The sequence below is a fragment of the Grammomys surdaster genome, unplaced genomic scaffold (assembly GCF_004785775.1).
Source record: "Grammomys surdaster isolate TR1022 unplaced genomic scaffold, NIH_TR_1.0 126066, whole genome shotgun sequence".
NCBI classification, from domain to species: Eukaryota; Metazoa; Chordata; class Mammalia; order Rodentia; family Muridae; genus Grammomys; species Grammomys surdaster.
The window spans coordinates 4,075,146-4,099,065 of record NW_021620876.1 but is presented as its reverse complement, the minus strand read 5'-3'; the positions used below and the strand labels follow the sequence as shown (position 1 = coordinate 4,099,065).

General features: G+C 36.2%; 1 protein-coding gene across 7 annotated transcripts in view; it reads right to left on the bottom strand.

Annotated features, from left to right (window-relative positions):
- Positions 1-23,920, bottom strand: part of Bbx (BBX high mobility group box domain containing) — a 225,199-nt gene that overhangs the window by 51,425 nt on the left and 149,854 nt on the right. For 6 of the 7 annotated variants that reach the window (XM_028755587.1, XM_028755591.1, XM_028755590.1 and 3 more), the window contains 3 exons: positions 20,147-20,389; positions 12,072-12,267; positions 8,433-8,500 (listed from right to left, as the gene is read on the bottom strand). In XM_028755587.1, the coding sequence (XP_028611420.1) occupies positions 8,433-8,500; positions 12,072-12,267; positions 20,147-20,389 (507 nt within the window). The remainder of the gene's footprint in view (positions 1-8,432; positions 8,501-12,071; positions 12,268-20,146; positions 20,390-23,920) is intronic. The other variant, XM_028755594.1, reaches the window with a different exon arrangement.

Below are 23,920 nucleotides of genomic sequence, written 5' to 3'. Positions count from 1 at the left end.
GAAAATGTCATTCCTGAGTGTGGCCTAAATGAGAAATGTCCATGAAACTGGGTCCCCAGTTGATGGCACAATTTGGGAAACTTCTGGAGGTATGGCCTTCCTTGAGGAAGTCTGTCACCACCGAACTTCCTGTTTACTCTGTTTCCTGTCTGTAGATAAAGATGTCATTGGCTAGCTTCCTGTTCCTGCTGGCATGGCATGCTTTCCCTAATCCAGCCCTCTGGAACTGTCAGCCAAAATAAACTTTTTCTATGAGTTGTTTTTGACCATATTTCATCACAGCAACAAAGAATAACTAATACACTGTACAAAATTGTATGCAAGAGGCCATTCAAGTGCTAAATAATGACAGCAATAGACAGACAGCTCGGTACTTTCTGAATGTGTACAAAGATTAGCATTTTATTGCAGGCTTTCTGTCACAAATCCAGAGAGCACCTACTTCCCTGTACTATGTTGCCTCAACATTTCCTGTTACATGACTACAGAAAAACATGAATGTGCTCTGACAGGACAATTCTGGAAAAATGAAACTAATGCCAAATTTTTCGTTTCCAGGGCTTTCAGATATTTATAACATAAGCCCTAATCTTAAGGAGGTTAGTGTCTACCTAGAGAAACACTTCTCTTTTGAGATGGTATGCTGGTAAACATTCAGCATTTTGTTATTGTCATCTGTTATTTTCATAATTAACAATATTTACTAATAAACCACTTAGTTATATCTCACCAGGATTTTTCCCAGAACATACATTTCCTATTTTTTTTTTTTTGTCCTAGAAATAACAATTTCTCTATTTGAGTGACATGTTCATCTCTGGAGTGAATGCTAGTGACGATGCCCATTATTGCATTATTCTTCCAAACGCCTGAGCACAGTGTAGATATCAAGAAGTATTTGTTGAATTACACTGCTCATGGTAGCACATGCCTGCAGCACTCAGGAAAGTAGAGGCAGAGGAATCCAAAGTCTAATGTCACCCTTGAATACATGAGACAACACCTCACCCCATTTCAAAAAGGAGTACTGAATGAACTAATAAAAATTGAGATGTATTTTTTATAAGTCCCAAATCAGTATTTCTCTTACATTCCTAAATAATTTTTTTTCTAGGGAGAATTGGTTTTTTTTTTTTGTTACTTTAAAGGAAAAGGGAGAAGTTACAAATGCATATTTTGATGCTATTCCCACTAAACATTTTGCTAAATGTGCTAAGACACCAAGGGCACAAAAAAGAAAGCCAATAACCTTCAAGTTAGTAGCCACAAAGGTTTGAAAATCTCCTTCTTAGATAAAATGACTGAACCAAATTTAGGACTAATAAATCCTATGCATTTGCCTGCTGGATATTTGGGGAAATAAAATTCGATTTTAAAATGAAACTGGAAACTAAGTAAATATTACAAAGTGTCTTTATAAAATTTTAATAAAAATAGATATGCATGATATTTGCAATGAAATATATTATCATCTAGACATGTCTACTGACACAAACCTGGAACACGACTAGCTATTTGGGAGGCTAAGGCAGTAGGACAAGATCCGTTTGGGAAATTAATGAGATCCTGGTTTATGAGGACATAAGGTAATAAAAAAAAAGAGAGACAGATAAAAAAACAAACTAAGGCCTTGGGATGTAGCACAATATAACAAGAGAAGCTGGTTCTGGATACTCTGTGACATCACAGAGTAAGGATTGCTATGACATCACTAGGTAATATGATTTTGAGGGATGCAACATATATGTAGCCCATTGCTGACTGCGAGTCAATGTCATTATAAACACATCCCTCTATTCTGACATCAGATTCTATGAAGGGAGAAGTAATGACCGTGAAGGAAGCAGCAGAGTAGATGTACAATGCATACCTGTTGACTGAGTATTTGCTTGTGCATGACTCAGAAGTAAAGTACAAAAGAGGCTGCCCAGTGGTTAACAAAGCAAAAATAGAACCACTAAACCTGCATTTTACACTAGTGGGCCATGTCTCTTCTCAAAATCTAGGTACTTGTGAAACAGTGTAGTCAATAAAGTATAATGGAAACAGCCTAAAATTAAGAACGTTGTGGAATGTGCAACTACTACTTACTTGATAGACTTGGTTACCTGAACTTAGTCCAAATCAGAAAACAAGCATCAAGACAGAAGTCAACAGTAGAGAGAAACATGGAAGGGAAAGTGTTGTAACAGTAAGCAATGCCAACAGCATGAGAGGACAAAAGGAAAGCAGTCCCCAAACCTTCCTTTGATTTAGCTGTAATCTTCAATAAGCAAGGAAGGAAAATAATACAGTTTTAAGGAAAACTAAATATTTGATGTAAATGTTTATCTAGACCAAATTAAGGTAGAGTAAATTGCTCATTAAAATTTCATCATGATGTATAAATTCAAAGAAGTAATTTACATATGTAACTATGATTCCATGTCACCAAGGCAAGTATGAATAGCTTACTAACAAAGTAAAATTGGATGTGATAAATATTAGGTATTTTTATCTACAGATTAAAGAATATAAAAAAATATTTCTGTGATATGGCAAATATACATATGTATAAACAGAAAAATTTATACTTATGAAAAAGGTGGATTTTCTACAAAAGGCTTCTATTAGAGTCCTTATGAATATTCTGTAATATAAAATGTTTAATATTTATGTAAATTATTTAGTTAATTGGTGAATGATTTTTATGGACCAACATTTATTCCTCAGCATGTATTTCTATGAACTAATGAAAAGAAATAAACAGTAGTTAAACAAGAAAAGAAAAAGAAAATAAGCAACCCTTTTTCTACATTTCTGAAATAATACACAAATCCACTAGGTGTTGCTGTATGCCCAAAAAAGAAAATAGCTACAGGGATTTGAGCTTAAACACACATTCCAATCTTCTTACACTCAAGCGGCAGCCACTTTGATTTAGCAATGATTCTCAATATCAAAGAAAGGGAAATTATGAGTACAGTAAGAATTATGACAAAGTAAGGGACATTTTTTTTCCACCACAGAAGCAAATCGGTGAGAAATCCCAGGTCCAGCCTCTGGATACAAAACATGATTGAGCCACTTATGAACACAAGTGGCTTAGCAAGCTAAGTATTATTAAGGGCTGTTCCCATTTTACAAATCCCAAAGCACACTGTTTGGCACTGTGATAAATATACAGTCAACAAAGGAGTAAGTAAACACTGTAGATGAACCATACATCCCTACTCTTGCTATTCAAATATTTATTTCTCATTCACTTGTTCAACAAGCACTATGTACCAGCATGGGGACTGAGACTATTAAGAAGTTTAAATACCACGTGTACCCAGTGTCAAGCAAAGAATAAAATGAAGGCTAAGAGAAGCTGCCAGACCATAAATCTGTTTGCAAATCAAGTGAAGGGAAGAGCTACATTGCAGAAACGTACAGTGGAGGCATAGTAGAAGGTTCCCTGGGAGCACAGAGAAAATAAAAATCCCTTATTGTATGAGTACTCGAGATGGAGTTGGAAAGTAAGGCAGATGTCCCCTCAGCGGAGGAGTGAGAGTGACAAGTCATGGCAGATGAAAATGTACAGAGGCATATTTTGCTGTGTTTCTGAGAAATGGTGACCTTCCTGGTGTGGGTAAACGATAAAATGTCATGTAAGTGTAATGGGAGATGACTCCACCTGACAAAAACTAGGATTCAGTTAAGTCTGGAAATTAGGCTGGAGGACATAGAGGGCTAGCCAAGGGTTTTAGTTAGAGGAACAGAGGGATGAGAGATATGCAGTTAGATAATTATGTCAGAGGCATGCAGGACAACCTTGGCTGGCAATGACTGGAGGCAGGAGACCAATTTAGCAGGTAGGGGAAATAAAGCTGCAGAGATATGGGGGCCCAATTAAGTCAGAGATAGCACTTGCCAGTCCTCAGTAATTGTCTGGAAGGATATCAGGACATCAGGAGAAGGGTCAGACTACACCAATATCTTCATGGTAAATAAAGCTGAGAGGGAAGATGTGAAAGGAGGAGAAAGGCTTGATGCGGGCACAGAGTATCTTTCATAGGAAGAAACAGTTTAGTAGAAGAGGAGTATGTCTGAATGTCTAGCTGACATTGGCTACCATGGGAAGCATATTCAACGGCAGCATCATAGAGCCTGGTGTATCATCTGGCAGAAATGAGTGAGCGTTGGGGGAGTCTTAACTCAGGACATCCAGGCCACCAGACCTGATTCCGCTCCATGGACCAAGTTTTCTTATTATCAGTGTGCAGCAGAGCTCATACAAGAGTACAGGAAAGCCCACGCTGTTTCTAGAGAGACGACTATAGTCAAAGTTGAGACAAAGGACTGTATCTTTCTTTCTCGATTTATTTGATTAAGTGGAAAGGCACTCTGTCTCCTTGCAATTTTTAAGCATCTATGATTGCCAGCACTGATCAGGGAAAGGGATCTGACTGCCTTGGTTTGGAGTGCCACTCCTGTTGGAAGAAGCTGGGCTCCTCGGCATGAAGCTGGGCTCCTTGGCATGACAGACAATATTGTCTACAAAGTGGCATAAAGCAGGAGACTTGTAAAAAGAAAGAAAAACACCACCACCACCTCTGGGCACCTGCTTCCTTCTCACTGTAGAATTTAAACACAGCACATGTCTTAACAAAGTGTATTTAGAAGCAATAAACCCATGAAAAGAGGATAAAAACTATGATAGGTAAGGACCAGGAGAAGAAGCAGAGATAATGGAATTTAATGTGTTGACGTCTCCTGGGATAGCTATGCATAGTATTCTAAAACAGGCACATATCAAATTAACTCAGCTGTACTGATGGGTAAGAACAGATTCTTTCCTATTGCACTGATATCAGAAATAAAAGTAAAAACTTTCAATTTTATCTAAATCAATATTTGAACAAGCTAGAATTTGTCATTTAAAAATGCAGATATAATAGTGGAAAATATATCAATAAAATCAACTGTTCTGTGGCTCAGACTTTGCATCTCTTCATTTGATGGAGATCAAGAGTGTTTCTGGCCTTGGAGAATTCGATAAGGAGCTGACGCCACAGGATTCTTGGGAAAGCAGAATGAGCTAGCCAATGTGAAGGCTTATTTAGCCCTATGTCTAGCTTGAAAGCAATCTCAAAATGCCCCGTTCTGTGGCTGCTGCAGAGTTGATGCTAGGTAGATGGAATTGAATCACAGAGTCTTGTGGGTGCTACACAAAAACTGGTTAGTCCTGCTGGAGTGAAATCTCAGCCTTGCCGCTGTGCAGCTAGACAACAATACAAAAACAAAAAGATGGCACACAGTTCACTACTGCTCACTTTTTTCCACAGTATGGCCTCACAGGACACAGTATGGCCTCTGAAGGGGGTGTGTTCTATCCACTAGCTCCTCTTCTACTAATCTACCTTACATAATTTAAATTATCCTGATCTCCTAGTGATGGCGAAGAAATTAAATTACAATTGTAAATTCTTCTAAGACTTCAATGGATCAGGAACTAACTCTCTCTCTCTCTCTCTCTCTCTCTCTCTCTCTCTCTCTCTCTCTCTCTCTCTGTATGTACATGATCATGATGGATGTATGCATTATGTATGCAGGTACTGAAAAAGCAGCTTGCAGCCTGCAGAAGTAACAAATATAATTTAAGATTTTGAATTGAATATTAAATATCTAGAATAACTTATGGGTATCATCCTGCATACTTACAAGAATTTTCAGGAAGTAAAAAATGCCTTACAGGTTTTATTTAATTAATCTTTTGAGTAGTCTTGGGAGTTACAGAAATCAGGTGGTAATATTAGGTCCCCCTTGTAGAGTGGAAGGCATGGCAAAAAGTGGCTAGATCAAAACTGTACTGTGATATCTATTTGCTCAACCAAAAGAAGCAAGCATTAAAAAAATCAGAGACCCAATGTCTATGGTGTTTCCCATACATACTACTAATTCTAGCTTTGGTTACTCAACTGACTAGATATGCCTTCTGTGATGAGTATTTTTCCTAACTTCACCTATTTTCGATTTCGTTTCCTTCTGTTCTAGCCAAGATGACTCTGTTGCTGCAACAGCAAATGTTGTCCTTGCCAAGATTAATCCAACTACTTTATGCATTTTGTATTGAATCATTGTCCTTTCCACATAACCTCTGAATCGTAACATTCTGCTTTTATTTTTAAATTCTAATATAGCTCTATGTTTTCTACACTGGCATAGATCATGAAAAAAAATTGTCTTGAAGATTACTTTTAGTAATTCTAGAACACATATTTCACTTTCCTTGTATTTTTATCTTCTAATAATTTACAGGTACTGTAAGAGTTTAATTCTCTACTATCCTTTCCGCCCAATCTGAGGAAACGAATATTACTTTTATTTCTTCTGTCTTTTTTTTGTTTTGTTTTGTTTCGAGACAGGGTTTCTCTGTGTAGCCCTGGCTAGCCTGGAACTCACTCTGTAGACCAGGCTAGCCTCGAACTCTCGAACTCAGAAATCCGCCTGCCTCTGCCTCCCAAGTGCTGGGATTAAAGGCGTGCGTCACCACCGCCCGGCCTTCTTCTGTCTTTTTATTTCCTGTTCCTTTAAAGCTAAATAACAACAATGAGCACACTTAAATCTCTGAATGTTTCATTTAGGCTGGTTCACGTCCACAGCTCAAGAGGGCTCTGTGTTAGTGCTCAAGCAACTTCATTTGATTGTTGGCTTAAATCATCTGTTACAATGTCATAGCACAGCCTTCCATTTCTTCCACTATGATGGGGCTTGCTGTGTTTCCAGGCAGGACTCATTCCATTCTGTCTTTGTCTTACTTAGTATATCAATTTTTTATTCCCAAATCAATTAATTCTACAAAACAAATACTGTTCTTAAAAGTTTGTCTCAAATGTTGACATATGAGTATAAAGGTTTTTATTTATATAAACTACAGAACATCAAATTTATAAAACAAAATTCAACCCTGACTCCAACTTACTGCAGCCAAGAGCAAAAGTTCTTGCTTGGCCCAGAAACAGCAGTATAGAAAAAATGCCCAGCTAATAGTGCTACAGATCTATTGTGGTAAACTGAGACCTGGAGGATAGGAAAAAGAAGAAGTACAAACATCAGTAAAATTTGCTCACCGACATCTGAAGAAAGTCTAGAACTGCCAGGGCATACCACATAAAACAGGATACTACAAAGGCCTTAGAAGTTTTACAGAAGGGTTCTATTATTTCAGTAATGCTAAAGAAAATACCTGTATTATTTAAGAAAATCTATTTCCTGTATTAAATTCCACACTTGAGAGAAGCATTCTCCTTAGGATTTCGTAAATGTAATGAAATATATCATATCATTTTAAATGCCTATGTTATTATTATGCTCTGGTGGCATAATTTTCTAAAATATGACTTTGATTATTCAACTAAATAGTATAAACAGACTTCATAGTAACTATTACAATATAAAAAATGATATTTCTGAATTGTTCTCATTTTTTATCTGAATATATAATCATTGTATTTACTTACTGATCAAATATTTACTGTGTTTGTCTTATGATGATAATAAGATCATTACGATAATCTGCCTATACAGAAGTTTTATTAACAAATCTGCATATTATCAATAAAAAAATGGAAAGGTAGAAATCTATGGGCTATATGAAGTATACTGGTCTCTAAAGTAAGCACTCCAGTGCTATTTGGAGATAACATTATTTTACTTAACTTTTTACTATTTTACTGTTCAAATAACTCAAGGTTATTTTCAGTAATGAGCAAAATATCTCTGAGACAAGGGCAGAGAACAGAACACAAATCTGAACTCCTGAAGACATCAGTACTGCTACAGGAGCCTGCCAGTGCAGGTTAATTCAACTGATCTCTGTTAAGTAGGTCTAGAAAGTAGAAGATAAGACAAATGCAAATTATGTGTGGTTAACTGCCACAGCTGAGCAGAATCAGATCCAAAAATATTTAGCAACAGCAGATTAAGAACTAGATCACAGGAACAAGGTCATGAGGGTTCTGGATCCTTCTTCTTTCCAGTTTGAAGGATGAAACAGTTTTGCAATGCTGTCATTCCAGATGTTCAAATAGGAGCTTGGAAATATTCGGATACTAGAGAGACAGACAGTCTCATACTTTTACTGTCAGCTTCCCACTAGCAAGTCTAAATGAGAACATGATACAAACAGGGAATGTGTTGAACAGAGTGATCCACATGCCCATGACACGGACACAACATGGACAAGCGACTGTGCTGGATCTCTTACTCCTAAGTTTAGGCAGATTTTGCAGTTGAGTTGTGCATGACAGATGCTACCTTCAACACATTAAAACTTTACTCAGGTAGTTTCTCAGTGAGCTTTAAGTGGTGGAACTGCAGCAGCAAGGTAAAGAGAATACAGATGTCTGCGTGCTGAAGCCCCAGAAGGAGCAGGAAAAGAGTGATGAGAGACTAAGGGCCTGGCTTACCTCTGGTGTTCCAAGAGCATGTTCTCCAGCTAGCAGCAACATGCTCAGGCCTCCCATCTGAGTAGGATCTAAAGATCAAAAGCAAATAACCAACTTAGAAGCATAAAGCACATATAAGCATAAAGAATGAAAATGATTATTCATAAAGGCAGAAATCCAAACTACCCACATATAAATTTAATGGAAAGAGTTAAAACTTCTTTCTTTATATAACCTGATACATGTGTGCTTAATGCACATGCTTTAAGGAGCCTTTTTTCTTTTCTATATTTTTCTTTTTCTGAAACGGTGTCTCACTATAAAGGACAGGCTGTCCTGTCCTGGTATTCGTGATCTCCTAGCCTTAGCCTTGTAAGTGCAGGAATAATAGGTACGAACCACACACAGGCTTTTAAATCTCTTAAATCCTACTGTTGTAGTACCATTCCAACACAACACATTTCCCTAATACTGCAGCAGTGCAGTGAATCATCTCCCATACCTAAAGCTTCTTTCCAAGACTGGGGTGTTTAGATAAGATTTTTTTTTAACTGAAGTATATTCATGCTTGTCTGCTGAGAAGTTTGAGACTGTTAATCGCAAGTTATTATTTCTGTCCTGTGAAATCAGGTCTGGGCAAAAGAACTAGGGTATCAGGGAGTACAGAGCAGAGAAATTTCAAACTGGCCTCCAAATTCAAATGGGCCTTTTGAAAATAATCTCTTTAAAACTTTCAAAGTAAATTTAAAATAACAGATGTTTTAGATATAATAAATTTTCAGGGTACTTGGACTCCTATTAAAACAACTCCAAGACTAAAAACTAATATTTTTTGATTAGCCAATTCTTTTGCTTTAATTCTTTCAACAGTCAATGGGTACAGAAAGAGAAAATAAAACATTAAGGTGGTAGATCTCTGCTCCAGGTTACATTTTCATCAGAATCCTTTATTCTTTAAAGCTGTTTCAAATGTTAACTTTTAAAGCTTCAATGAAAGCACACATGTAAAAGTACCTGTGTGTCTCTGGTGCACACAGGTCTCAAGACATGCATTTTATCTTTAGAATGAGGATATCATAAGATTGCCTGAAGACATTTCTCTGTTTCTTCTCCTGTTTAAATGTATGCCCTGAAGTAGAGTTTTCTTCACAGGCTGCCTTCAGAACTCAGAAAGCAACTTTAATCATATTTTATATATAATTTTTTAAAAATTAAGAAAAGGTTCTGAGGTAGACAAACACATTACAAGAGGATAAGTAGGAGGAGGAGGAGAGAAGAATAAAAGAGATAAAAACAGAAGGCTATGAAATAATCAAAGAGAAAAATATGTTGCCAAATAATTCTGAATTTAAAAAGCCCAACAGTGTCCAAAGCAGGAGGACACACATCTAGAACACAAATACCGGCTAATCCAGTAAAACAAAGATCTGCTGTGCTCTTAACAGACTACTTTCAATAAAAACATTAAGAACTACTGTGCATGATAAAACATGGACTTATTTATTTAAAAGTAAAAGTCAAGGAGAAATGTATCTAGCAGAAACAAGGGTGCTTGAGAGTAAAGCGCTCTGGCAGCTGTCATGCTGGAAGCTAGGGCTGGGTGATAACTTTCAAAAGACACAAATGTGCAAGTCAAATTACAAAGTAAAACTGGAATACAATTACATGATAATTCACATTATAAACCAAATATGACTGTGTAAGAAGTTTGTTATTCGTCTTAAAACTAAGCCAAGAAATTATCATTTTTCTATCACTTACATAGTGCTATTTAGAACTATCAAGAATACATTCACATAAATAGCACACTTTGCCTTTATTGAAAGGGTGGTTAGTATATCCAATTCTATGTATTTTTCCTTCCTTGGAAATCATCTATTTGACAAAGTTGGATTATTGTAAGTTATAAAATGTGCTGTGCCAATGACCACAGAGCAAATAAACAATAAAACAAAATGGAATCTGTATTAAACTGGCCTTTACAATTTGGCCCTTTGTATTTCCTAGGTTCAGAGATCTAAACACCAGTTTTTAATCAAAGGTAATTTAGTTTACTTACATCTTGTTGAAAAGGGATATAACTTGAAATATCAAAGCAGTGATACTATACACAAGAGCGAGCTCTGGTCACAGAGTTACAGCCCATGACACAGGGCATTATTACTGAGGTAAATGCCAAGGTGGTTTTTTCTTTCCTATATGTTGCATCACAGAATACTGTTTTCAAAAAGCTGACCTACGTATTTCTTAAGTCTAGATTCTAGTTCTACTTTGTAGCTAAAAGGCAGATAATTAATGTCAGAAATATTGTTACCAAAAGACTTATTTACATACTTCCCATAATTTACATACAAGTATTGTTTGGTTTGTGACAAACAACTGCATTTAAAAAAATTTCTCAAAACAAAACAAAAAACAAAAACAAAACAAAACTCTGTACACACTAACCTAGATATAGAATTGAGAGAATAGCAACAGATGCTAAATGATAAAGAAATTTGGTTTAGATGCCAGTAGTCTATACATCCTCTCTTGGTCTTAGACTATGCTCCTTAAATCACAATAAGGAAACTCCAGAGAGTTCACAAGGACAAATGGGCTGAAGCTAAAACTGTACACGGGACAGCTAAGGCAGGAGCGGATCTGCTTTGGTTTTTTGGGAACAGACACTGGGAGCTGTTCTGGAATTACACTACAGACACTGCACTCAACCTGAAGGCTTTTGTTCCCCAAGGACACTGCCATGTGTCAAGTTTCATTTCTCTGGCATTCATACAATATCACACATACTTTTCAGATGAGCCCAAACTCAACTACTGACCACTTAAAAGAATTCACAGTATGGCTTAACTCCATCCGTACTAACCTTTCTATATTATAGTTTAGGACTTTGAAAAATACTTGCTTGCAACATGGTGTAGGAACTCTAGCTCAGCATGAATTCCCCAGATTTTACCTTATTCAACCTCTCAATTTCTTCCTGGTAAAATCCTTTCGATTACAGTGAAGAGAGAAGATTCAGCCATTGGGGGAGGGGGGCCGCAGGAGAGAATGTAAATGTCTCATTTCATGGTCATAAATGCATTAGCATTCTTTACCACCCAAAGAGTAATATAGCAATGGCACCATCTGGAATTTTAAGTTTGCTCAGAGTGGACAATAATGGGGAAGGGAAATGGGATAGGGTGGGGGTTTAAGACACATTAATTGATCTATTCTCAGATTTGGATGGATTTGTTCACAGGTTGCCCTTGGTGTATCAGATACTCAGATAGTCTACATAATTGTGGCTTTTTCAATATCCATAACTCCAGTGCTTACTCTGCTTAATACTGAACCAAGGGATGGGTGAGAGGAGAGACTCTATTTTGTTAATACAAAATTCCCTAAGGTCCTGACAAGCCCCAAATTATTGTTGCCATTTCCACCCTGTCACTGGCAGGAACTTCCAGCATTTACTGCTTGGCCCCATCTCCTCCTTCAGTTGCATGTACACTCCTTGTATACCATACTCTAAAACCTCATCATATGCTATATATTTGCAAAGTGCTACAAGACAGGTTAAAAAAAATTGGTCTCCTCAAATTTGTATAATTTGTTTAAAAATGCTCAATGTGTTGTTTTGTCCTTTAAAAACAGGTACAAATTGTGTAAACTCACCTGCCATTCCAAAGTTAAGCTGAGGAACTTCTTCTGTCTTTGCCTTCTTGGGGGTTGGCAAGTCTCTTGAAGAGTCAGATGGGAAGGCCCAAAGTTTCTTCCGTGGATTGACAGTGGGTGTTGGCGATTTCACAGGCTTGTTTGTGGTAGGGCACCATCTGTAGCCAGGATTTGCTTTCATAAATGCATCTTTATACTATAAACAAATAGCAACAGGTTTAATTAACATCCATACTAAGAAATTCAACAGCATTCACCCTTTCTCTCATTCAGAAAATGGTTGAAGAAAAACCACATTCCATGACTTCAGTGCTTTCCTTAAAGAAGATGACAGAACCAAGCGCAGAGACCCAGAAACAAGGCAGAGTTATCTGACTTGTGGGATGACAATACACACACTTTGGATTTATACTCTTTTTGCTGTTCTTAACAAGTTGCCTGACTTTGAGGGATTTTGTATTAGAAAAAAAAAAGGAAGGAGGGGATCTGAGGATGGAAAGAACAGGGCTAAAACTCTGGGCCTTCCGCACCAGCAGCAGCCACTAAGCATAGAGCAGAGTAGTGCTGTCTGAGAGCCTAACAGACAGCACAGTACCAGCTATGCTTGGAGTTACTGTTAACAGTGTGCGCAGCACCTGTTTCTTCTCTCAAAACATTAAAATTTATGTCTATGAGGGGGTGGGGTGGTGTGTGTGTGTATTAAACTTAATTTTTTGGCATATAGATATTTGTCTGCATGAATATTTGTATACTACTTGCATGTCTGGTATCAAGTCAGAAGAGGGCCCTGGATGACCTGCAACTGAAGCTATAGATGCTGTGAGCTTCCGTATGGATGCTGGGAATTGAACCCCTATTCTGTGGAGAAACATCCATTGCTCTTAACCACTCTCTAAGCCATCTCTCCAACCCCTAGCACCTATTTCAAAGGACACCTCTGTACATATTTGGGATCGTGGGTTAACACTAGGACCAGCAACAAGACTCTGCCCACTGGTTGACTTAATCTGCTAAGAACAGTTTTATAAAATTAAATCTTGGTCTCAGTGTTCTTATAAGGCAAATGTAGTCAAGTATGAGATAAAGGAACAAAGATCAAGTAGAAAGGGAGCAAGGCAGGCTAGAAGAAAGAACAGAGGATATAGTCTGATGAACTAGGATCAAGATGTGCCTCTGCTTAGCTACCCTTGGGCATTAACTCTAACCCCTCCATCTATAGTATGTAACATACATGTCAATAGTTTTTAATGAGCACAAAGGATGGCACATATGAACAAGCTTTAATGTGACATGTAGCAATAAATATACCGCAAGTTTTAGGTCTTATTTGCAAATTTCACTCTTCACTGACATTTTTCATCATTTTTTTCCTGTGGTTTCCTCTTTTATCCATTCTCCTAGTTCCACTAACTCTTTCCAGATACCCATTATACACTCCCCGAGCTACACTATTTAACAAACAAACAAACAAACAAACAAACAAACCAAAAGAAAATGTATTATATCCTATGTATTCTTCAACTATTGGATTACTTTATTCACATTTATTAGCATATTGTTATGAGACAATTTGATTCTATAGTCTGGTTTTGAATTCACAATTCTCTGTTTAAGTCTAAGAGCTAGGCAACCATCCCCATTACCAGCTAACACAATTCTTTCAATCTCACATGCTAGCCTTTTAAAATGGTAATGATGTTCAATATAAGCTCTAAATATCTTTTAGCCAAGGGGTAAAAGATATCCATATAAGAGAAGGCATAAGGTTTCACTATAATTTATATTAATAAGTGCTATGATGTAGGTAATAATGTAGTATTAATAGAGAATAAATGATATTTATTCCCATGCTATCTTAAACTTTCTGGCACTTTATATATAAGATAAATTTACCTAATACACAGGTGTGTGTGTGTGTAGTAATTAAAGGCCACTAACATCTAGAAATACTTTTCTTTTTTAATAAAAAAGATTTATTTTACTTGAATTATGTGCATATGTGTCTATATCTGAATACTGCCCTTGCGGTCCACAGGCATGAAGAACCTCTTGTTACAGACAGTTGTAAGCAGCCCAACATGATGAGTATTAGGAACTGAACTCTGGTTGTCCACTAGAAAACAGCAGGCACTCTTTAAGTGTCTAGTTCTACTCGTAAGAATAGATAGGTGAAATGAGACACAAGGCTAGAGTCAAACGAATTTACAACAGTATACCAGAATGAATTTGGAAGCATCAAAGTTGGCATAAAAGAGATACTACCACAGTGCATTCTTGTGAATAGGAAATTTACATATTAAGCTGTGGTCGACAAATAACCTTGCCTGTTGTCTAAAGGTAGAAAGTGATAAATGGCAGGCAGGGGTGAAAAGCAAGTAGCAAACATATGCATAGTTATCATGCTGCAATAAAAGGCACATGGAGTAGGTGTGTTTGGTCATCTGAAGTGACCAAAAACTTTCAAACAAATTTATTATTAAATTTATGACAAATAAAATGATCTCTTTTTTGGTAGTTAAAATTTTCTAAGTAGAAAGTCCCAGCTGTGAAAAAGGCTGGATATCATTAGTACTTGAATGTCTTGCTTTTTGAGAGTGCCCTTCTCCGCATATTCAATTTTTGGATAATTTCTTCACTAGTAACATATTGCTACAAGTCCCTTAGTGATCTGTTTCAATGAAAATCAAGTGTAATGGAAACTATACTATCATCTTGATCAATGAATCATCCATTGATGATGTTAATGAAGGCCAGCTTATCCTACTGATGACAGTGCTGATGATAACATAAGGCTCCAACAATCACCCATATGTTTTCTTACTCTCCTCTCTATACTGTGTACCTTCACTGCAGAGTCTGTGAGCATGGACCAGAAAACAGACTCTTCTTAGACATTAGAGAGAGAAAGCACGAATCAAGGCAGAGTCCCTCCTTTCATATTGCTCACAAGCGACAATTAACTACACAAGCATTTCTGTCTACACATAATCTACAGTCCCTGCTCTGACTCAAGCATGAACACTGGTTTTGCAGTGGGTCTATAATATAGCAAGTTTCCTCTGAGAAAGGCCTGGCATATGAGGGATGTTTTAGAAAATGGTAAGTGACAATTTACTCTGAGGGACAATACTCTGTAATTATATCATAACACTAATCATATAGATTCTTAAACTCAATGTAAATATTCAATATACATGTATAACATTTTTATTTTTTAGCTTTTGTTTTCTGCTGGAGATTGAAACCAAAGCCTCAGATATGCTAGGCAGGCATGTTACCACTGAAATAAAACATTAGAACCCTAGTCCTACTGACTAGAGGAGCTTAAGATGTGAATGGCTGAGAGCAATAACATGGAAATTCATATAAAAACATTAAGCGAACACAGGCTATGGGTAGCAAAGAAAGGTCAGAGGGAAGAGCAGTGTCAGAGTGTAAAGACACCTATATGTCCTTGGAACTTGGTAGTTCATCAATCATTTGATCTGATTCAGCTATAAGATACAACAGAAAGGCTTAATCATTTGTTATGACAAGGTTACCAGGAAAGAAATTACAGTGGAGGCAGGGAGAGAAGTAATTTTGGAAGAATTGGTATACAGTCTGGAGCTAAGTGTAATAACTACCACATAGGTCAACCGTGTGGACAAAATCCATCATTACAGGACTAAAAGGAGTCATGAGATAGCCCCCATTGATCCAGACATCCAGGGCCACACTGCTCGAGCTGGAGGTGAACGGAAAGCTCATTTATCCTCCAAGTCCATCAATCACAGACTATCGATCTGAAGATTGTGATGAAAAACTCTCAAAGATAACAAGACTTTTCCTAAAATACCAATTTTCAAAATTTTATAAAAATCAAAATTCAACTCATGGCCCTCAACTTTCTTTCCTGCAAATTTCCAGCTGATTATATTCTAACTTCAATTCACTTTACAAATGGTTCCTTCCTCTTGGAGGCATTCAGTAATGCTGACTCTCTTGTTTTAGCCCTAACCACTATTGTATTTTGTTAGCAAAAATAAAAAAGCAGCAATCTAATTGCTGCTTCTTTTGTTATTCAGTACTGTCACTAAATGCATACCCTCTGTCACAGTATTTTACTTCCTTTATATCTGAAAATGACATTATTATATAACAAAAGATAATAATCTATTCTGTTAATGCTTTAAAATGAGATCTCAAACAATAAATGCTTTCAGATCATTACATAAGTGGAAATTTGATCTACAATGTACTTTAATATTAATGAAAGTTTTTCTCCATTTATTTAATTTTAATTGAGTATGGGGTGCTATCTCAGTGTCCATTAGTATTTCTAGTTATTAATACAGCCTAGATCTACATAGAGTGAAAAAAGGCAACCCAGTACAATTCTGGAAAAAGACATTCTATCATGCCAGTGAAAAGATTATAGAGAAAATTATCTAAAATTTTATAAAAGAGCTCTAACACACATTTTGTCTTATAATCATATCCACTATGGGGAGCTGAAGGAACTCTTGCCTTAGTTCTGTTAGAACTTTCTTTTTCCTCATCAGCAGGCAGAAATTACAATGTACTCCCAGATCAGAATGCAAAGGATAATTGAGAAGTGGTACTAATCTGTACCTCCTTAGTTTCAAAACTTTTCCTTCACAGAAGCCTAAACTCATCAGTGGGATGCAGTGTAAACTCATCAGTAGGACAGTGCATGCAGTGTAAACTCATCAGTAGGACAGTGCATGCAGTGTAAACTCATCAGTAGGACAGTGAGATGCAGTGTAAACTCATCAGTAGGACAGTGAGATGCAGTGTAAACTCAGTAGAATAGTGGGATGCAGTGTACTTTTGGTGAGCGTTATTCTTGTGAATTTTCAAAACAGAAACAAACCAACATTTCACATGACAAAACAATGAATTAGATTTATGGTTTTAATAAAAGAAAAATTTTGGTGGAAAAGTATTTAAAGTTATATATTAACCAAAAAACTTTCAAGACAAAGTTAGTCAATAAGAATTACATTCTTGAAAAACTGATGTTGTTTTGCAGAAAAGACACATACCAAAAATAGAAAGCAGTGGAGCTGTCTACTTAAATCCTCTAAAAGGAAAGTTAATGTGGCAGTAATAATTCCTTCAGAATACAAATATGTTTAAGATATGTCTTTCCTCAATTTAGGTAATTAAGAGAAAAGTAATTTCCTTAGTTTGCACTAATCTTAAAAAAATAAAAAAATTTATAATTTCATTAACATTTTTAACTTTGTGTTGACGAGATGGTTCAGTAGTTGATGATGCTAGCCTGAAAGTCTGACTAGAACCCACATAGAAAATCCTATCCTCTGATCTCCATCCACATGCCCATGGATATGTACACACTTTTGCGTGCACACACACGTACATAAATATGATAAAAAATTAACCTTGTTACTTTAATGATGAAGGTTTGGGTAAGGGGAAAAAAGACTTAATGAAGATCCATTCTGAAAATGCACTGAGAAGTCTGATGTACAACTCACATGTCCACTATTTTTATGAAATGCTTGTATTTTCTCAAAAACATTCATTTGGTTTAATATTTTTTTTAAACTCTTTAACCCTTTTCATTACAAAAACATGAAATTTTTCAACCAGCTTAATATCAATTACTACAATGCAGTAATTCATTAAAAAGGGCAACAAATCTTAGAATAGGCAGTTAATTACCAAATTTGAGAAAAGAAGAGTCAAGGAAATTTCATAAATGGCAGAAAAAGATATACATACATATCTACATACATACATACACACACACACACACATTATACATATATATATATATATGTATATATACATATATATATATATGTATATATATGTATATATATATACATATATATATATATGGAGAGAGAGGGAGAGAGAGAGAGGAGAGAGCAAGAAAAAGGGAGAGGGAGGGTGGGAGTCATATTGCTACTCACTCTTTTAAAGAGCTGATTCTTTTAAAATCAGAATGAGAAAAGTACAAATTACAATAATGTTTTAGTTAACTACACACCACAATGGTGGTCTCATAAGATTACAGTGCTGTGCTCTGTAAAAAAAGGTCTTAGTTGGGTAAATAAACTATGATGTTTGCACAATAACAAAAACAACTAAGGACAGTTTCTAAGGCTGTACTCCTGTGGGTAAACAGGACTATTCTTACTCTGATAAAGGCAAGGATACAAATGGTAAATAATGTAAAGCACTCATGCAGTGTGCTTAAAGAATGTCCTGTATTTAGTAAAACATTCACAATTGAGGATTCAAAGTTGAAAAGTTGCACGTGAAGTAGTTTTCAAAATGACTTGGTCTTGAAGACCAGAGACCTTCTTTGTGTATGACTTTGTATCACTAGAAACTATCACAAAATCTGGAAGACTGTAACTTCTTAATAAGCATTAGCTGAATGAACTGACATTCCAATTAAGGCTACAATGTTAACAAAAAAGGCTTCAGCACAATTACATGTACTTTATTGTAACTGTAAACCATTTAGTAAATAAGCTGAAGGAAAAAACCACGAGAGACCAATTGTGTGATAATTTGGGAAGTAGCTGAATCGATTAGACTTTCGAGTATAAATGAGATAATATTTTATATGACTAACTATAAACAAGGCAAGATGCAATGTGGAATGTTCTGGTTTCCACTTGTAGGCTGCAGGGGGCTACCTAAACAGATTTCATTATAGCACCACAATGGCAAATATTGTGAAGCTAATTAAGTAATTAATAAGGGATTTCCTGTGCAAAAATAATAGTTCCTCCTCTAAAAAGTGGCCACCTATTGGGTTTGTAAATTAGCTGTATTTAAGAAAAGGCAAACACTATATTGGCAATATGCTACATGTTGTCCAAAATCAAACTCAAGTGTTTAATTATAGGAAGCGTATGCTGCTCCCCATGAGGTCTCAGATAATTGTTTACTTTATAATATAAAGTATGGGTATGAAAGGATGTAAACCTATTTAATGAGAAAGGTTTATTGTTAATTACATTATGCTTGTGGAAATCTATGGAAACATTTAAAACTCATGGAGGTTGCTGTAATTGATTTTAAATTTTATAGATTACCATGGATAGTTAAAATTCTATCTTTAACAATTAGTAAATTCCTAAAGCCTTGTGCAATCACCAGTTACACAGCAACAGTAGTCATTTACTCTGGATTCAAATTTCCCTGAATGTTTTAAAAGAAAATTTTATGTTGCAGGTTTCCTTATTAAACAACTCAATAAAACCACAACTGAAGGAATTATTTTTCTTCATACTGAGATGTCTAATAAAAATATCTTGAAGTTACATTATTTTATCCCCTGCTGGCTCATTTTTTTGCCCACAGAAGTTAATGGAGTAGCAGGGATTTTTATGAATCAAGTTTTTTTGCAAGTTGAAACTCTAAGGAAATAATGTTAGAATTATTCCTTTCAGACTTAACCACAATGACTTAACCACTTATTCTTTACTTAGAACTAAGTCTGCTCATACTTAATATACAATGATCTCATATTAATTCCAGATTACTGTAGAAATAAATCTAATATAGTAGTTTTTGAAAATATTTAGTTATTGCTATCATTTCGGAATTCATATGCCACCTTTCCATGTGGAAACGTCTCTCACCAAGTACTACTGCTCAAATGCCACACAGTACATCCTGTTTCATTATTGTATGGGACTCATTTCTTCATGCTATACTATAGAAACAAGGCAAAGCTTGTCTCTGTGTTTACTAAAAATTCAAAACATGATGAAACAAGTTAAGAGCTGGAAGGCACACAAACTGTTGTCCAACTTTCTCATTGTAGTAATTCTTTATAAATGCTGAGACCAGAAATTAACACATGCACACCCGTTAGTTAGCATCAGAACTTTATCATTCTGTGATCAACTTAATGTAGTCCTGTAAAAATTCCTAAGAAAATTCTCTTCGGTTGTCATCTTTTTCCTTAGCATTTAATGACAACAGAAGATGACACCATTAACAAGGGCTACTGCATATTTGTTGCATAAGTTTTATAGAACTGGTTTCCATAATTACTACCATACCTTGTCCTTGTAACCTACCTCCTTGGCCATGTCTGTATATTTCTGCTTTTCCTTTGGATCAAGAACAGCCCACCAATCAGCTAGTATCTTGGTAGCACCTCGGTTATCAAGCCTTGGGTGTTCCTGTCGGACAAGGGAGCGATGGCGCTTGCAAAATAAAAGAAATGCATTCATTGGTCTCCGGGCTCGCTGCTCTGGTGACTCATCATCTTCAGTCTCACCAACATCTTGCTCTAGGCCATCCGCCTCAAGAAGTTGAACCTACCACCAACCAAAGCAAAAGCCATGTGCTTAACACAGCTCCAACTATTTTGATTTAACAACCAGTTTTAATTTGCAAATTGTATTTTTCTTTCTTAGCTCCATTTAAACAACTAACAAACTGAAAAAGTAATTTTTAAAAAAAGTCATTAACTACTTGGTGGTTGGTAACTTATGATGTGTTCTGTTTAGTTTCTATGGTAACCTTTGGATATCTGTATTACAGCATATATTATATTGTTTTATAATTACTTACGTATTTTCTCTCTCACTAAACAGTAAGCCTTTTGATGACAAAATTCTTTTATTTACCTTTATAACTGCAGAGACCAACTCATTATCTGGTATTAACATTTAGCGAATTGCTAAGAGTGAACCAAAAATAATTTTGTGGTTTATGAGTCTCAAGATTAATGATATCCACATGAAAATACATGTATATTCACTCTTTCTGCTCATTAAAAGTAATACCTTATAGGTAACAACATGGGAAGAAATGTTTGCCATGAAAGCAGGCATAATAAAAAGAAAATACAGAACATTCAAGCTTTTGTAGATGCCAGAAGTAGAGCTTCTTACATAAAGTATCAATATAACCTTTTATATAAGTGTTTTAAAGAAATTCACAGTACAATTTTAATCACATAAACATCAGTCTTATCTTCCAAGATGTTGTGACAATAAGGATAAATTCCCCTAGGCTTAAACAGTCAACCTTAATTTTGAGTCCTTTCTTTCCTAAGCACTTTGTTGATTACTATTCAAGGTCTTTGAGGACTTCCATCAAGCACCAAGTCTAGTCACTGCCCTTCTGAATCTGTGCAATTCTCAGGCTTGGTACCAATTTGGCCTATGGTCTAGTTTCTCTCTTGAATTCTCCTTGCAACACTTCCAGCACATTACTGCCAGATTAAATTGCATGAAGCACATCTGTGATCACGGATCTCAGGAAATATTGTGAATGCAGCATCTTTAAGACTAAAGTATAGTTCTGCAATGTTTCTTAGAAACAACACAATCATGTGCAGAAATCCAGACTAGATAAGTGTGTGTTTTTCATTTCTAGTTCTACAAACAAAACCAAGAAGGCTCAAGGTAGTCATCAGTCTGCATTACTCAGTAAGGTCGCAGTCCTGATACTTAGGTGTAGACTAGACTCTCCGGAGTCCTTGTTAATAAAGGATTGTTAGGCTCTGAGTTTCTGATTCTGTAGCTTTGAAGCAGCTCAGGACAGGTGTCCAAGGAGTGCTAGAATGACAGGTAGACAGTAACTGTGCTCCTTCACACAATATTTACCAGGCAACAGGAGACACATATTGTAGAATGAATCACTTATCATTTTTTAAAAATTAGTATTCGTGTGTGAATGTTTGTACAATGGGGTGGGAGGGGGAGTGTACCCCTGCCATAACGTGACAACTCTGTTCAGTTGGTTTTCTCATCAACTTTTATGTGAGTTCCAGGAATTTAAGGTCTGCATGGTAAGTGCTTTTACCTTCTGAGACTTCTTACCAGCTTCAAGTTAGCTACTACTGAACAATTTTAAGTAAATGTTGCAAATATAACAAATCAACCAACAATTAACTTCAAACACAAATAATAAAGAAAAGCCTTGAAACTATGGCTGACTCAGAAATATATTAGGATTACTAAGAATAAAAAGTACAGGATTGTTTCCTTCATTATGTATGTAATCACTAGCAGTAATCTGAGTTTCCAAATGATATTTATTTGTTATTCTGAAGCTATGAAGCTAAGGAAAATTAGGAATAAATGTATTATGTGAATTACAGAAATAATCCTATTTTTCTTCAAAAATAAGTAACTTTTGTTTATATTATAAAACAAACTATATACTGAAAAAATAACTATTTTAAAGGAGAAAATACATATAAACAAATGAATTAGAAAGCAATGTGTTGATAAGCACTTGTAAATACAAAAGGACAAGGGGGCCCTTCTTGAAAAAGATTTTAAAAGCTGGATTAGAACATGTTGAATGATCAGTAAAGATGTGTGGAGAAGCAGAAACTGGGGCTTAGAACTTCATTCAATCATCAGCACACACCTCTATAGCACAATACAGGAAAAATGAGAATAGGTTTTGGGGAATCCTGTGGCTGCTTTGTGTAGAACAGATAACACAAGAGGAAGCATGAAGGAAAGAAGGTGAGTGGTAATAAAATAATTTCTGCTAGAAATGGTGGTGGCTTGCACCAAGGTAGTTCAAAAGGGATTTTAAAAAGGAGTCAAATAAAGGAGATGATTTGAAAGGTGCAGATGAGAGAATTTGTAGATGGATACAAAGCGTGAGAAAAGCAAGCAAGGTAAGCATTAATTGGAAATGTTGTAGTTGCCTCATAAGTGGAAGACAGACAAGATTTGGAGAAAAGTAAAAGCTTAGTTTTGAGCACATTCGAACCAACATTCCTAGGATGGATGGATGGATGGATGGATGGATGGATGGATAGATAGATAGATAGATAGATAGATAGATAGATAGATAGATAGATATAGATAGAGGTGGGTGGATGGATGGATGGATGGATGGATGGATGGATGAGGTAGGTAGAAACAGAGAGAGAGAGATAGGGAGATAGAACGAGATAGAGACAGATACAAATGGAGATACAGTAGACAGTCTGAAATATGAGTATAGAGTTCAGGATAAAAATCCATGATGGAGACAGAGGTTAAAGGTCCAGGCTCAGAGACAGCTACTTTAGTTTGTTGAGACAAAATTTACTAGCCAAAGCTAGCCTCAAACTCACTCCTCTTGACTAAGTCTCCCAAAATACTGAGGCTTCAGAAGTAAAACTGTTTACAGAGACTTAAGCATTAATATTTGAGGGTAAAATAATACACAGGGATGAACTGAAAGAAGGCAGGAAAGGATGGAAGTGAAGGAAGCTATATAAACAAAAGAGAGTGCTGTCACGGAAAGAGGAGACAACTGCAAGGACCAAGTAATCAACAAGGCAAATGAATCAGAAAAGTCAAACGAAGCAATTTCCTAAAACAAGAGTGCCATGATTTGTAACTTCCCTTTAAATCAAACTTAAAATTAAACTAGCACTGAACCATGCCTCTCAAAAACATTACTGTCGACATTTTGGGAGAGGGCGTATGTGGGGATGGGCTCACTCCTCAGAACAAGATGAGTTCTGTTAGATGTTGTTCAGAGGAAGCTGACTGGATATCAACGGCCTGAAAAATACTGAAAACCACATACCTGTATAATCCGTCATGACAAATATATGCCTTTTCTACCTCCATTCAGTATACTCTATGTTTGCTATGGTCAGGCACCACACTTGATTCTGAGGCAACAGATGACTGGGACAAAAGCGAGAACCCCTCTACTGTCACAGAGTTTCCTTCTCAGGTCAGAAAAGCAAACAGAACAAGCATACAGCTAACCACAGGGTAAACAACTTCGAGTGCTACGAAGAAATCCTAGCTTAAATACTTCAAGGAGTAGTTCTTTAGTGAAATAATAAATAAAGTCAATTATCCCAAGTCCTGGGGCTA